This window comes from Dermacentor variabilis, chromosome 3 (genome assembly GCF_050947875.1).
Source record: "Dermacentor variabilis isolate Ectoservices chromosome 3, ASM5094787v1, whole genome shotgun sequence".
NCBI lineage: Eukaryota > Metazoa > Arthropoda > Arachnida > Ixodida > Ixodidae > Dermacentor > Dermacentor variabilis.
The window spans coordinates 69,589,811-69,603,825 of record NC_134570.1 but is presented as its reverse complement, the minus strand read 5'-3'; the positions used below and the strand labels follow the sequence as shown (position 1 = coordinate 69,603,825).

General features: G+C 49.7%; 1 protein-coding gene across 1 annotated transcript in view; it reads left to right on the top strand.

The window, feature by feature from the left end:
• LOC142575850 (uncharacterized) overlaps positions 1-14,015 on the top strand; it is a 91,950-nt gene that overhangs the window by 35,765 nt on the left and 42,170 nt on the right. The window contains exons 2-3 of the mRNA XM_075685549.1: positions 3,107-3,191; positions 13,568-13,618. Coding sequence (XP_075541664.1) covers positions 3,107-3,191; positions 13,568-13,618 — 136 coding nt within the window. The remainder of the gene's footprint in view (positions 1-3,106; positions 3,192-13,567; positions 13,619-14,015) is intronic.

The window sequence follows — 14,015 nt, the reverse complement described above, 5'->3', positions numbered from 1 at the left end:
CGCATTTACATCGTTGTTAAAGGACGCACCTTCCCGCAAACATGACCGTTACTTCTCCGCCCATTGCATGTCGCGACGAACTTTTGCGTATGATTGAGGAAGCGGCGCGCGTGATTCCTGTCGCGCTCGAGTTCCAGCTCTTAGCCATTGACACAGGCGTGCAGTAAAACCTCGTTACGACAACTTTGAAGGGGGCACCACAATTAATTAGTTATATCCATTACATTCATTATTGCGTGTTCTTCCGCACAATGACTCTTTATGGGTATTTAAAGGAGAATTTCACTTCGTTGCAGCCATTATTTCACCATATCCCGTTCCATTATAAGCCTTGTCTGTCATTGGAAAATATAGAGAACGACAATATGATGGCAAGAAAAAGCAAAGAAAGAAAGAAACAACCAAAAGGAAGTCATCTGATCCTAGAAGGCATTGCTGTGCTGCAAAAGCGCTTAGAAAAAAAAGTTTTAAAAACAGCAACATTGTCTAGTGGAAAAGTAGTAAACATGTCGGAAAAACCCAACGGCGTACCTGATGCTTCCTTTCGTGCAAGTGCTATTCAGTAATGAGTAGAAAACGTAAAAAAATTTCAATTACTTAATTTCAACGCTTTAATTTCCATGCGCATGATTCGCATTCGTATGTACAGTGTGGGAACTGGAAGCACAAGTGGAGCATTTTCTTTTCGGGTGCGAAATGCACAGGATTTGGTAGCCGTGCGATCGTACTACACACTTCCTCGTCTCCATTTAAGTTCTTAACGTAGCTCTCTCAGCCTTGTTTTGTTCGCGTGAAACAATAAGGACGCTGTCGTCTGCGTACAGTGGATTCAGTATGCGGAAACTAAAGCGCCAGTGATCCCGCATAGCAAATCCTGAGAGAGAAATCCAGTTTTGGCTATAATCAAGAGGAATAAGAAACACAACGTCGTTTTGTTTGGGTAGTAAGAGCGTAGTTAGTGCTCGGTCCTGTGGTGAACCCGCGGGAGCGTAGAACTTAGTCGCAGATTCATCTCCGCAGGTAAGCCGCCGCAGGGTCTCAGTAGCCGCATGGCGTTTGGATGCTGAAAGACCAGATCACTCGCTTGATTCCTCGGCTGAAAGCATAGCGGCACCATACCGATCAGTGCAGAATGCAAGCAGCGAGCTCTGGGTGCCCGTTAAAGAAAGTCTCTAGGTGGTCGAAATTAATTATTTGGAAACAGCGTAGTATAGTTTTGCATAAGACTTACAACGGAAGAAAACTAGCATGAACGACGAGAAAGCGCTCCTAACTATAATGCATCATTGTTTGCCAAGAATGGCACTGTTCAAGCGCGAGCCTTAGCGAAATTAATTCGCAACCCTCCACTACAATGTCTGTCTCTCATTAATACGTTAAGCGCGATTAATGAGATAATCACTCTGCGCAGGTGTAAAAAAGAAAATCGTGCTTTTGCGAGTAGACACTAACGATTTTCAAAAGCAGATCCTCCCCTTTTCTTTCTCACCTACGTATGTTATTTGCTTCCCGAATTTGCATGTACATCTCTCCCGTTTGTACTCGATTACTGTCGGCAATTGGGCAACGCGGCGGCAAATTGAAGACGATGTTAGATAAATACGAGCTATATATATATATCCCCTGTCTTCGTACTTCGGGGTATAGATGGGTTCAACGGCGTTCCTCCCTATCGGATCTGCAAAATAAGCCTTGAGGTAGTTTTCTTTTTTTTCCCTGCCACCTCATCGTTTTCATTTCTTCGCCGTTTTTTTTTTCTTTTCGAGCCTTTCGAGCGCGAAGTTCCTGCCGCAGTAATTCAAATTTCTTTTTTTCCCTCGTTTCCGCGTCGTCGAACGGGAATATAGATTGGATAGAAGCCCGGAACTAGAGGGCGTGAACTGTGAACTAAGAAAAAAAAAAAAAACGCTGGAGGAGGTTGGTGGGGGGCTCGTACAAAACTCGCGAGAAGCTCGCACACAACGAGTTTGTTTTACCAGGGCGCGAGAATTCCCGGCTCCCATCGAAGCAAAGCAATTTCAACACTGCGAGCATCCGAAACGCTGGCACGTGCAAGCAAAAAGTACATTGGTTTTATACAAAACGAAATTATGCCTAAACTATACATACTCAGGGACGGAGAAACATATGGGAACGCCAGATGTACGTTCGCGACAAATTCCTGCTTTCTACCCCCCCCCCTCCCCCCCGTTTTATCCGTTGCTTCGTACAATTGATTCATTTAGGTAGGCGGAGCGAAAGTTAAACAGCACCGTACAATTGGCGAAAGACGCAACACTGAAACGTATATACATACATATAGGCAGTGTTGAAAGATAAGACTCGCCGTATCCGTACGTGGGCGCCCGTAAGACGCGAGGGCGCCTTAAATTGTTTCGCCGAAATGTGCCCAATTCCGCGTTAAGACGAGCGAAGTGAACGCTAGAGAGAGAGAGAGAGAGAGAGAGAGAGAGAAGAGAGAGGGGTGGAGTAGGAAGGAAAACGCAATAGTGGCGGCAAATTGTTGTTACGGGCGGCGTCGTTTGTCTCGGTTTGCTTTATCAAAACAAGCTGAAACGGCGCGCGCGAAACGCGCCTGCCTCGTGCTCTGCGCGCTGCGCGTACGGGCGAACGAATTTGGCTGCCGGCGTCGGCGGCCCCGCTAACAGCTTCGCCGGCTGCTCCCCCCAGCGCCGCCATCTCAGGTTGCCCTCCCGCACACCCCCTCCGGGAAATGGGGAAAGTCATTTGTGCGACGACGTCGCGCTTCTCTTTGGCTTCTTCTCCTTCTTCGTAACGCTGCAGCTGGCCTCTTATAACAGCTTCCTCACCTGCAGCGTCAATATTCGCGCGTCCGTTCTTCATTTCTCGTTCCTTGGCGAAATGGCGCCGCCCGCTCTGAGGGACCGGCCATGAATTGGGTTGTGAAGAAGACTATAATTAGTACGATTCTTCCTGTGTTTTTTTTTCTTTCTGTTACTACTGTCTTTCTTTTTTTTCTTTCCATCCGTTGCTGTACTGTCGTACGGTATCGGAAACGCGTTCGCAAATTGAAGCTTTTGATTTCGGGAAGCGCGAGCTTGCCGAGCGGCTCGCTGACAATCGCTCTTCTTCTTGCTGGACGCAGGCGATCCCCCGGAGACTGGCCTTGCCCGTGGCGCTCATTTTGGCGGCAGTGGTGGCAGCCTGTCTGATCCCCTTGGCCGAGAGCAGTGAGTGTTGCGTGAGACGCGTTCTTCTCTCCTTGCCCTCGTTTGTTCGCTTGTTTGTTTGTGTGCTTGTTTGTTTGTTTGTTTGCTTGTTTGCTTGTTTGTTTGTTGTGCAAATCATTGTGAAGTTTGCTGTGAAGTTGCGAGCAAGGAACGCAGTATACGGTGAGTACACGAGGGGAAATAAGAGCTGGTGTTGTGGGATGCTTGTTGAGCTAGTGGACTGATGAACGCGCTAATGAGCGTGTGTTCCTAGAGAGGCGTAACGGAGGATTGCATACTGCGCCGTCTCCGTGAATGAGTGCGTCAAATGGTGAAGGAGGAGGGGGGGGAGGGGTGGGGGGTGAGGGAGTCGCCCCACGTGCTGCAGCACTCTCGCCTTCGAGCGAGTTCCTTGCCTCGTAGATTGTGACGTATGCACGCTTGCGCACTTACGCTTCCGACCGTCAATATTTCAGAGGGGATCCAGACGCTCAAACAGGCGCCCCTCCAGGGGTCACACTGCATTATTTAACGAGGCTACGTGCCGCTTTGCGGTGTCAGTGCAAAACAAAAATGCGGCAGGCATGCAAACGGTGCAGCAGAGAATTAAAGACCTCAGTGATTTATGCACCGGGATATGCAGTTTATTCCACACTAAAAAGCTTCGTACCACATGCCTAAAGATGTGGAATTTATGCATGCATTGCACCATATAATCTCGTCCGACGAGCGAAATTCGCACGAAAGAGAGCACGCCGCGGTTGCGGCCAGTTCTTTACTGCGAGGGAGCCACGCTAGTTCTTGCTCGCGTTAACATAATGACGCAAGTGGAGCGCAGTGCTTTGGTTTTGTTGAATACTTTCGCCTCCCCACCGCTGTTCTGCCTCTCCCCCACATGCCCTTTCTTTTTCCTTCTTTCCTTTGTGCTTGCATAGGGAAGGCTGATATGATTACCATTCACCCCGCATGGTTGTGTAGCTCAGGAAGAATTAAAACCTTACGATGCATTTCGATGATTAGCAGAAGGCGGAGCAATAAACTTTTTCTTTTTTTTTTGTTTTGTTATTGCTTGGAAATACATTATTCACGTTCATTAACCATCGATAGCACTTGGAATGTAGGGCGTCCTGCACGCCGTGCTTGCAAACTGCTGGCCTCCCCTCCCCCCTCCCAGGTTTCCTTCCTCCACACCCACCCACTTTATTTTCTCTCTCTCTCCTTCTCTTTCTCTTTTTCTCTCTTTTGAGCAGCAGTTCTGTCGCGACGCGCATTGGCGGACGTTGACAAAACCCTGACCGTTGACAAACACTGACGCTGTCTGAGCCTGAACATCGGTAGAGGCGACTCAGGCAGCTTTTGGTCCGAGGTGACTTGCAGCTTCGGCACTATAGCGAGAGGAGGATAAGTGCTACCGACGAATAATGACGGCCGTATCTCGATTGTCCCAAGCACGCAAACGCATAGGGCGTGCGCTTTCCTCTTTATGACGGTGATGCCCGCTCTTGATAACAGCCTGCATGGTTACGGTTGACTTCGCTAACGCGTCTAACCAAAGCGCAGGGCGCATAAATATTGCCTTCCTATCGCGAAGATCGATAGCTCCGCGAGTTTGCGGCGTCTGTGTGCACGTCGATGTGATCATGCGTATGCGCTTTCTCGTCTTAATACGAAGTGATAACGTACTTCGTCGCGCTGTAGTTGACTATGACATATGCAGTTGGTTGGTACTCAGAGAGGCCATTCTCGGGCACTTCATCGTCGGCGCCCGACGGTTTAGGAAAACCATATTGAATTTATTCTCCGGCACCATGCAGTCATTGCGCCTACATGAGTTCGTGCCTACAACGTTGCTCGACGACCGCACCGTAATCAAGCTCAAGATCAGTTACATACGACGTTGCCGACGTCAGCGGATGGCCCACGATACCCATTTAGGCCTTGATAACAGCGCCCTGATAACAGTTTGCACACTTAATGAAAAGAGCGCTACGAAGACGCGGACTAAAAGAACAACATGTACGACGGACAAGGCGCTGTTGTTCTTTTAGTCCGCGTCTTCGTAGCGCTCTTTTCATGAAGTATGCAAAACCAACTCGCCCACATCAATTTTGCACACGCCGACGCCGTGTCGACGCAGCCACAAAAAATTGCCGGTAGAAGCCATCAAAGACAGCATCAGCTTCTTTCAATTCCGCTGGAATTGCTTTGAGCGGCGTTTTATGTAAACCCCTTACCATAAGGACGATGTAAGAACGTGCGCGCCAAATATCCGGGCTGAGAAAGAGTGGCCCGATACGCGGTGGCTCCACCCCGTGACCCGCGCAACCGCGGATAATACGGTCTCAGTGATCAGCGCCGCTTTCATTAGTTACCTCATCTCCAGGTTCGGCCCAGCTTACTATTACACTGCCTCCGGGATAGGTCCCCCTTACTAGTTGAGAAACCAGCCGAGCAGATGCGCCTAATCCCGCGAAGGAAGGCGACAAAAGCTTCGCTTTAATAAAGTAATTATGCGCTAGAAGGAGCGCATTTCTTGCAATGCGGATATTTATAGGTACCGTTTGCTGCTGCTTTGCGAAATTCCGTACTAAACAGAGCCGATCATTCGCATTTCTGTAGAAGTAATACAGACGGCTATTTAAGTCGATTTACATTATATATATATATATATATATATATATATATATATATATATATATATGCGTGTGTGTGTGTGTGTGTGTGTGTGTGTGTGTGTGTGTGTGTGTGTTTGTGTGTGTGTGTGTGTGTGTGTGTGTGTGTGTGTGTGCCCTATGCAATCTCCTAGCGCTAAAATTTTTTCCGGACTCTATATGTCTGAAATGAAATTCTCGCGCCACGTTTCATTTTTCGTACGCACCTTCCCACCACCTAGGTCTTCTATCTCAGCCCCGGCTAAACGCATGCACTGGACTCCAGAATCGCGACGCAATTTCCGCCACGCGCCAACGTACCCCTCGTTAATTTTAACTTTATCCTCCGCTACGACACCCAGTGAGAATGGAAGCATGCGCAGCAAGCACGCGAAGCTAATCCAAGTACAATAGTGTACAAGCGACAAACTTTTAGACTGGCAGGCATAATGTAATGATGAATGAGTGTCCATTAGCCAAGGTCTATATATGGGCCGGTCTTCGGTGGAAATAAAGAAATACAGAAAGAAGAGCTTTAATACCGTGCAGCGCTGACCAAAGCTGAAACTAGTAGCATTCAGTCGGGAGCCGAATTTGCTAAGCTGTTTGCACGGTGAGAGCGCATGATGTAGTCAGACCGCCTTCGTTACGCAGCCAATCGCGACAACCGACGGTAAGGTGGTCATTGCACTGGCCTATCACGAACCTTTATTACGTGCAAAATAGCCCTTATCTCCGGATTCCGCCTGTGACATGCCGAATGCGCCGTGAAAGCCAGCTATAGCTATCGACGCGCTGCACGTATCTAGCGAGACGGCCAGTGCACGCTTTGCTTGCTTTGCCCAGGCCGAGACTGTCGCAGTTCTTAAGCCGGCCCCTATGAAAGGAAAGATTTACGGCCCGGCGCCGGGCTCTCCCGAAGCCCGCGTGTAATAACAGCTAGTGGCAGCGTTTGACGACAGTCAAGAATGGCTTCCTCACCGTACGGCCTTCAGTTCCCTCTCTCTCTCTCTCTCTCTCTCTCGCTTATTTCGAGGTTTCTCGAGTAAATGGTCAGTCCACAATAGTAGCCCCGAGAGATACCCAGAGAAGCAACAACAACAACAGCAAGCAACAGCAACAATGATAGCGTCAAAAAAACGAAAGCTTTGGCGTTGAAGGACGGACGCACTTCGGAGTCACACTCGGAGTCCATTTCGGCGGAGTTCTTACGTGCGCGCTTTTATTTACGCACGACGAATGGTCTCGGCCCCGGGATGCGGACAGCATTCGGCGGCTACGGAGCGAATGGTCGAAATTCGGCCTTCTTCTCCGGCTGTTTGCCGCTGGAGCCCTTGGAATAGCCGCAGACTTTGTCTGCGACCGCCGCGTAGTCCACGAAAATGACTCTGCAGTCGATCGTAGGAATAGATGAGAGTGAGAAAGTGGAGAAAACGAAAATGAAAGCTCGAATGCCTGCTATTCTGTCGAGAAAGCTGCGGGAGACGTGGAGACTGCAGTCCCAGGATGAAAGGTGTCGGGAAAGGACTGCAGGGTGGTGTTCAGAGTGGAGGTTGTGCGTACGTTGGCGGGCGTGCTTTGAACCTACCCCCCCTCCCCCATCCCCTCCATCCCCCTTCCTCCTCCACTTAAAACCGCTAGTGCCGGCAGGGTTGGTCTGCGTGTTATCGAAAGTTGAACAACCTACTACAGCGCCTCTGCACCGCTATAAGAGTTGGACAAACATAGTCACCCGAGAGGCTGCTAGATATTTATAGACTCGGGCTATGTCTCTGCGCTGCTATCTGGTCCCGTCTCGCACACACGCTCGAAAAGAAAACAGCGGAATGCCAGTCGCGGTGGCACTTGGAAGAACCTCGCCGCTTCTCGCAATCGAACGGGAGCCGATCGGAATGTTCGCCGAGTTCTCTTTCTTCTTCGCTTGTGTTGACCCGCCGTCTTCGACACGTTCTCGATCTCTCGCAAAGCAATGCGAGGAGCAGAGACGACGCGACGACCTTGAAGCTGGCTTCAAGGAAGTCGGCCTCGACGCGAATCCCCGCATTATCGGGCCGCACGCCGATGGGTAATAGCAAAAGTGAGGGAGAGAGGAGGAGGGGAGAAAAAGAAAGAAGAAACTGGAGCGAAAAGCAAGACTGTCGACTCGGGCCGCTTGGCTTCCTATAGTAGCGCGAATCGCATGATCTCGCTCAAGGCCTGCGCGGCCAGTTTTTTTTTTAAAACGAAAACGGGATCGTGCTCTGCAGTTTAGAACGGTACGCCAACGGTGTGCCCTCTCCCCTCACCCTCCCACTTAGCCCGTCCCTCGCATGCACTAACAAGCCTGTCCGTCTGCTTGCGTCGTCTGCCTGCATGCGCGCCTGTTGATTTTCTTTCTTCTTCTTTTTTTTTTTTGAGGGGGGGGGGGCAGAGTTGTGGCACCTCCGTCGCCTCTTTCACTCCCATCTCCACTCCTTAAATTACAATTCCGATCTCGCTCAATTTTCCCAGCTTTCTTTCTCTTTTCTTTCTTTTTACCCTCGCAACGAGACTTCACGCCCAAAGCCGTACCGCTTTTAAAACGTTCTCGCTTCTTTGCCCTTTAGGCTCGTCCACTGTACGGGTCACCGTCGACGGCTTCCAGATTGCCGACCGCCTCGCTCGATTCGGACACCGCGTGTCGAAGAAACCACGCACCGTTTTTTCTTTTTTTTTTTGCATTATATGCGCCATACAGACCCGCCTCCGTATGCGCATGGATGGGGGACTTAGTGAATCAAGCTGATAGCTGGGTCAGCCTAATTCTTACGGGTCGCGCTCGATGTCTGTCTGCCTGCCTGTTCGCCCGCGCTTAAGATATGTTCTTGCGAAAGTCACGTCACGGGTCGTGAGCTTATCGAAAAGAAAGCGTGGACTCGAGCGCGGCACCAATTCTTCGCATCTTGATCGTTATATGGCGTCCTTGTGTGACCAGACGGAGCATGCCGTCTCTGCTTTTTTTTTTCTTTTCTTCGGTACATGTCCCGGGTATACGCGCTTTCGATCAGTTTCTTTTTTCTTTTTTTCTCGAGGGTTAAACCTAATCACGAGGGCAACTAGGTTTTCTGGCCCAATTTCCGCAGTAGCCGCAGCACGCTTCGAAATGGAGGCGCCGCGGGTCGATGACTGCGCGATAGACGTCAAGGACGTTAAACAAATCCTTCTAGTCGTCAACTTCTGTGCGTCGCCTTGCGTGTATACGCTATTCGTAAGCCGTGGCGAATAATATGTGCCCGCGAAACTCTGGTATACGGAGAACAAGGAAAGTTCTTAAAAACTAACTCGCATTTAAGGTCCTGCCTAACGTGAGCTCCCTAGTCTGCTACTGGATAAGTGCACCACTTCACGAGTGCACTACACCGGTGCAATCGTGCGCTACACACAAATACCCGCATCGAGCAGCTGCGACGTGTATATATATATATATATATATATATATAAAAAATGGCAGCGTGTAGTTTTTTTGACAAACTTGCGTCCTAATGACCATACGTCAGTGACAAATTAGCCTGCTTCAGAAAAGAGACAGGAGTGAGCGCTTGCCCGTGGCGCTCATTTTGGCGGCAGTGGTGGCAGCCTGTCTGATCGCCTTGGCTGAATAGCTGCACCTCATATGTATGAGGTGCAGCTAACCACTACAGTTAGCTGCACCTCATACATATATACTGCCAGTCATTCTTGTTTAGCGTCCCTCGCCCAGTGCCAAATAAGGCGGAATGAATGAATGAATGAATGAATGAATGAATGAATGAATGAATGAATGAATGAATGAATGAATGAATGAATGAATGAATGAATTTTGTGCAATAAAGAGATGGGCCCTGTGGCTTAGGCTAGGGTGCGGGGAAGATGGGTAAGGCATTGGCGGAATAAAGTGGAGAGACGACCACGCACGCTATCTAGTATAAGAGTCGTCATCAATGCGCCATCCATAATATCCTGCATCCGCAACGATCTGCCATACGGATGCTGCAGGCGCGATATGCTTTATCGCTTCTTCCCGCGTCCTCATGCATGCGCACGGCCCCAACGCGACGTGGCGTCCGTCTCCCTCACGGCTAATTTACCTGATCAATGAGGCGTGCCATGAGGATGCTCAGCCAGCGTTCACTAACAGGCTTTCCTTCATGCGACCATCCACTCATAAAGAAATGAAAACGACGTAAGATAGTCGTTAGGGGAGCAGACGACCAACAGACGTATATAGGCTCGGCAACAGCATCGCAGTCTCAGCAGACGCTGCGTTAAGCAGACGTATATACGGCGGCGGCGCACCCGCCGCCAGGGAAGGAAGGGTCGGAATGGCCCGCATCCCCTTCGTCTTCATCGCGATAAGTGTCAAGAGCCGAGAATCCGCTCAGTTCCGGCCCATATCCCTAACTACTGGCGACAGAAGGCGACGCCAAACGCACGATTCCGCCGGCAAGTCTGCTCCTCCTCCTCCTCCTAAGGCGCGCAGCATCTAGCGCGACGCTCTCGTCCCTAATTGCGAACGGCACGTGATTACCCCGGGGCCGCACCCCCGACCGCCTGCGCGATCCAAAGCGCACGCGAGAGAGTTCCCGAGACGCGTCGTCGAGAAGAAGAGCGCACCGCCGTATATATGTACTATACTCTTTGCCCATCACGGCGTACGTTCCCCCTAGATCTCATTAGCGGTCGCGCGCGGCGGTTCCGGTAATGAGCCTCAGTTCCCTCCCTTCGACTTGGCGAGGCCGCGACTTGTTATAGCATTGCCCGTCGAGACGACGTCGAAGACGAGCGCGTGAGCGTCTCGACGAATCCCGGCGATGCTGATGCGTCGTATTTTTAGCGGGCGGTTTGCGTGCAGCATCGTCGATATAAGGCGAAGCGGGTGCCATAGGACTGGCTAGCAGCGGACTCCCTATACATCGCAAAAATATGCGCCGTATCCGGCAGTGTCTACCGCTCGGTGCTCCCGAGCCCAGCATGAGCGGCTGTGCGAATTTACGTGGTGTATATAGGCGAACTACTTCGCTGGATGCGGGAAATGTTTTCCTGGCCACACGCCTAGATTGCTACTGCAGTTTACGAGAGTAACGTGACATGGCGCGTTCATACTGGTTCTCTCGGTTCTCTTGAAGCTGCGACAGTGGCCTGTGGACGTGTGTGTGTGGGGGGGGGGGGGGGTTGTGTAATCTGCATAATAATATTTTTCGCTCAACACCATTAAAGTCAGCTTCGTCATCGTCATCATCAACCTATTTTTATTCCCGCTGCAGGACGATGCCCTATCCCAGCGATCTCCGATGACCCCTGTCTTGCGCTAGCTGATTCCAACTTGCTCCTGCAAATTTCCAAAGTTCTACACCCCTCCTAATTTTCGGCCACCTTCGACTGCTCTTCTCCTCCGTTGGCACCCGTTCTGTAACTCTAATGCTGCACCGGTTATCTGCCCTACGCATTACATGGCCTGCCCAGCTCTTGTATTTTTTCCATTCTCTTTTTCGACTAAAATATCGGCTATCCCCATTTGCTCCATTATCCACACTGCTCTCTTCCTGTCTCTCAACGTTACGCCTAACGTGTTTCGTTCCATCGCTCTTTGCCCGGCACTCGCTCTCGAGCTTCTTCGTTAACCTCCAAGTTACTGCCCCACACGTTAGCACCGGTAGAATGCAATGATCGTATTTTTTTTTTCAACGACAGTGGTAAGCTCAGAGTCAGGACTTGGCAATGCCTTCCGTGTGCACTCCAACCCAATTTAATTTTTTTTTTCGCATCTCTCTCATCTCCCAGCGGCAAGCGTGCCCGCTCACCTGCGCGCAACTCTGTGGCCTCACGTCCGTCTCGCGGTTCCACGCGCGGCGGCTCAATTTTTGATGACGCACTCAGCGCGCCGCTTCTCGATGGCTCCTCCGTTCTTGCACCAGCGGCGTGCTCCATATTTCCGCCGCTCAGCGAAGACGGATTTGGGGATCGAGGAACAGTCCCGAAAGTAACGCAGAAATAAAGAGAAACGGAACGCGCCCTGGGCAATTGAATTACGCCATGCAAGGTCGCTCTGGCCGGTAAGGCGATTGATGAGTTAAATATGTAAGCCCTGAGACAGGGAGGCGCGGGATGGTATGTATATATGATGGATTCGTATTTGTTCCTTCCTGCTTTGCTGCGTATTCACGGTAAGTGCAACTGACGGGCGAAGATTGAAGACGGATGGAAAAATAAACCGCTCCTTTGAGACGTATTTTGTTAGCAATGCTCGACGGAGCTGAGCGACGTTGTACGATGCCGTATATCGACTTATAAGCATATTACGTTACGGCGCTTGCATTTCCCAGCAGATAATGCTATCGGGGGTCTCTCGTTTGCCTGTCGTGGGAGTTCGAGTAGTGGGGAGCCGAGCATTACGTCGAAACCACTCAGGACTGTTTCCACACAGATCGCATAATAGTGTCGAGATGTCTACGTAACTGCAGTGATATCACCCCTTTAGGAGATAGAGATCCCACGTCGGGATAAATGAGTTATCTCTGGGAGATAATCCGATATGATGCACTCGACTACTCGGAATCGGGGTTCCCGAATAGCTGACTCACCGGCTTCTACGCGTTACGGGCACATTTCCCTGGATCTTTGAATTTACTGGCCTCAAACTAGAGACTGAGTGACTGCGATTATGGTTCTTGTGCAAAATAGACAAAAGAACAGCCCGTAACTTCGTTAATTCGCACTGCTGGACACGCAGCGGATGATTAAATGGTTGTGTTTGTTTGTTTGTTTTCCCCTGAACTCGTAAGTAACCCACTGTCAAGGTTATGAAGGACTTAACGGTCGTTGCTACGCTGGTGCGAGCTCTCCTCTTTGTACACTTTAGATTGGACCCGCAGCGGTCGCCCAGTGGCTATGGCATTGCGCTTCTGAGCTCGAGGGTGCGGGTTCATACTCGGCCGCGGTTGGTCCGCATTCTGATGGGGGGCAAAGTGCAAAAAAAATATTATAATAATAAAAAAGGAAACGCTCGTGTACCGTGTATTGGATGCACGTTAAAGACCCCCAGGGGAAAAAGAAAAGTTAATCCGGAACACCCCTCTACGGAGTGCCTTATAATTAGATCGCGGTTTCGGCGCGTGAAACCCCAGAATTTAATCACTTTATCAAAGCTTGCATTAGAACATCTAGCTCATATTGTCTTATTTCTTGACAGTGTGATCTCCATCGGTTACCTTACCTTTCTCGAACAATTCCGGTAAAGATATGTTACCAACTGTGCAACGTGTGAAACAGATCTTATTTCTTTTATTAGCGTCCGCGCTGTTAGAAAATATTACTTAGAACAATTGATTGATTGATTGATTGATTGATTGATTGATTGATTGATTGATTGATTGATTGTAATATTCTTCCCCAGCTTAAATTTCCCCCACAATACTGTTCGAACGAGCAGGTAGAAATTAAAGCAGGTGCAGAAAAGAAGACAAAATATACCAGCGCATTAGAGTGTACTCGCTTCAATTGGCCACGAACTTTTTTCGAAGCCTTGAGACACCCGCTGATTACAACCAGAAAACGAAAATAATGCTCAAATTTTAAAGAAGAAAACAGAAAAAAAAAACAGACAGAAGACCCTTATCCGTTAGGCATTATGATGGATGCAGTGAAATCGTTTTAAATCGGTAACCAAGGAACAACCAAGCAATCTGTTTTCTGTCTTAAGCAGGCTCTTTTTCTTATTTCTATGTTTTCTCTCTCTCTCTCGTCTCGCAGGAGCTCTGACAATCAAGAAGAGGGCTGCTTTTTACATCGCCAACGACACCGGTAAGTGAACTTGTCTTGCTTTTATAATATATACGGAGGGTGCACCAAGAACGATACATCGGGGAAAAGAAAAAGACACTGTGTGCTCACTAACTAATACATCTCCCAGCAGAAAAACAAATAATAAGCAGGAAAGGGATGCAAAAACGCGGATATGCACTTAGGGCTTCTTGTGAAAGCATCCGCCCCCTGTCTCCCCCCCCCCCCCACCCCGCCCGCCAACGTGAGTTACAATATGGAAACCAGAGCTGAAAACTGCTGGTGCACTTTAGCCCCCCCCCCCCCTCCCCCACACGCACACATATAAAGTGTTGTCACGGCTGCGTTTGCGGGCTGAAAGCACTTGAGGCGAGATGCCACTACGAATTTGTATAGCTTAGACATGATCGAGACCTTC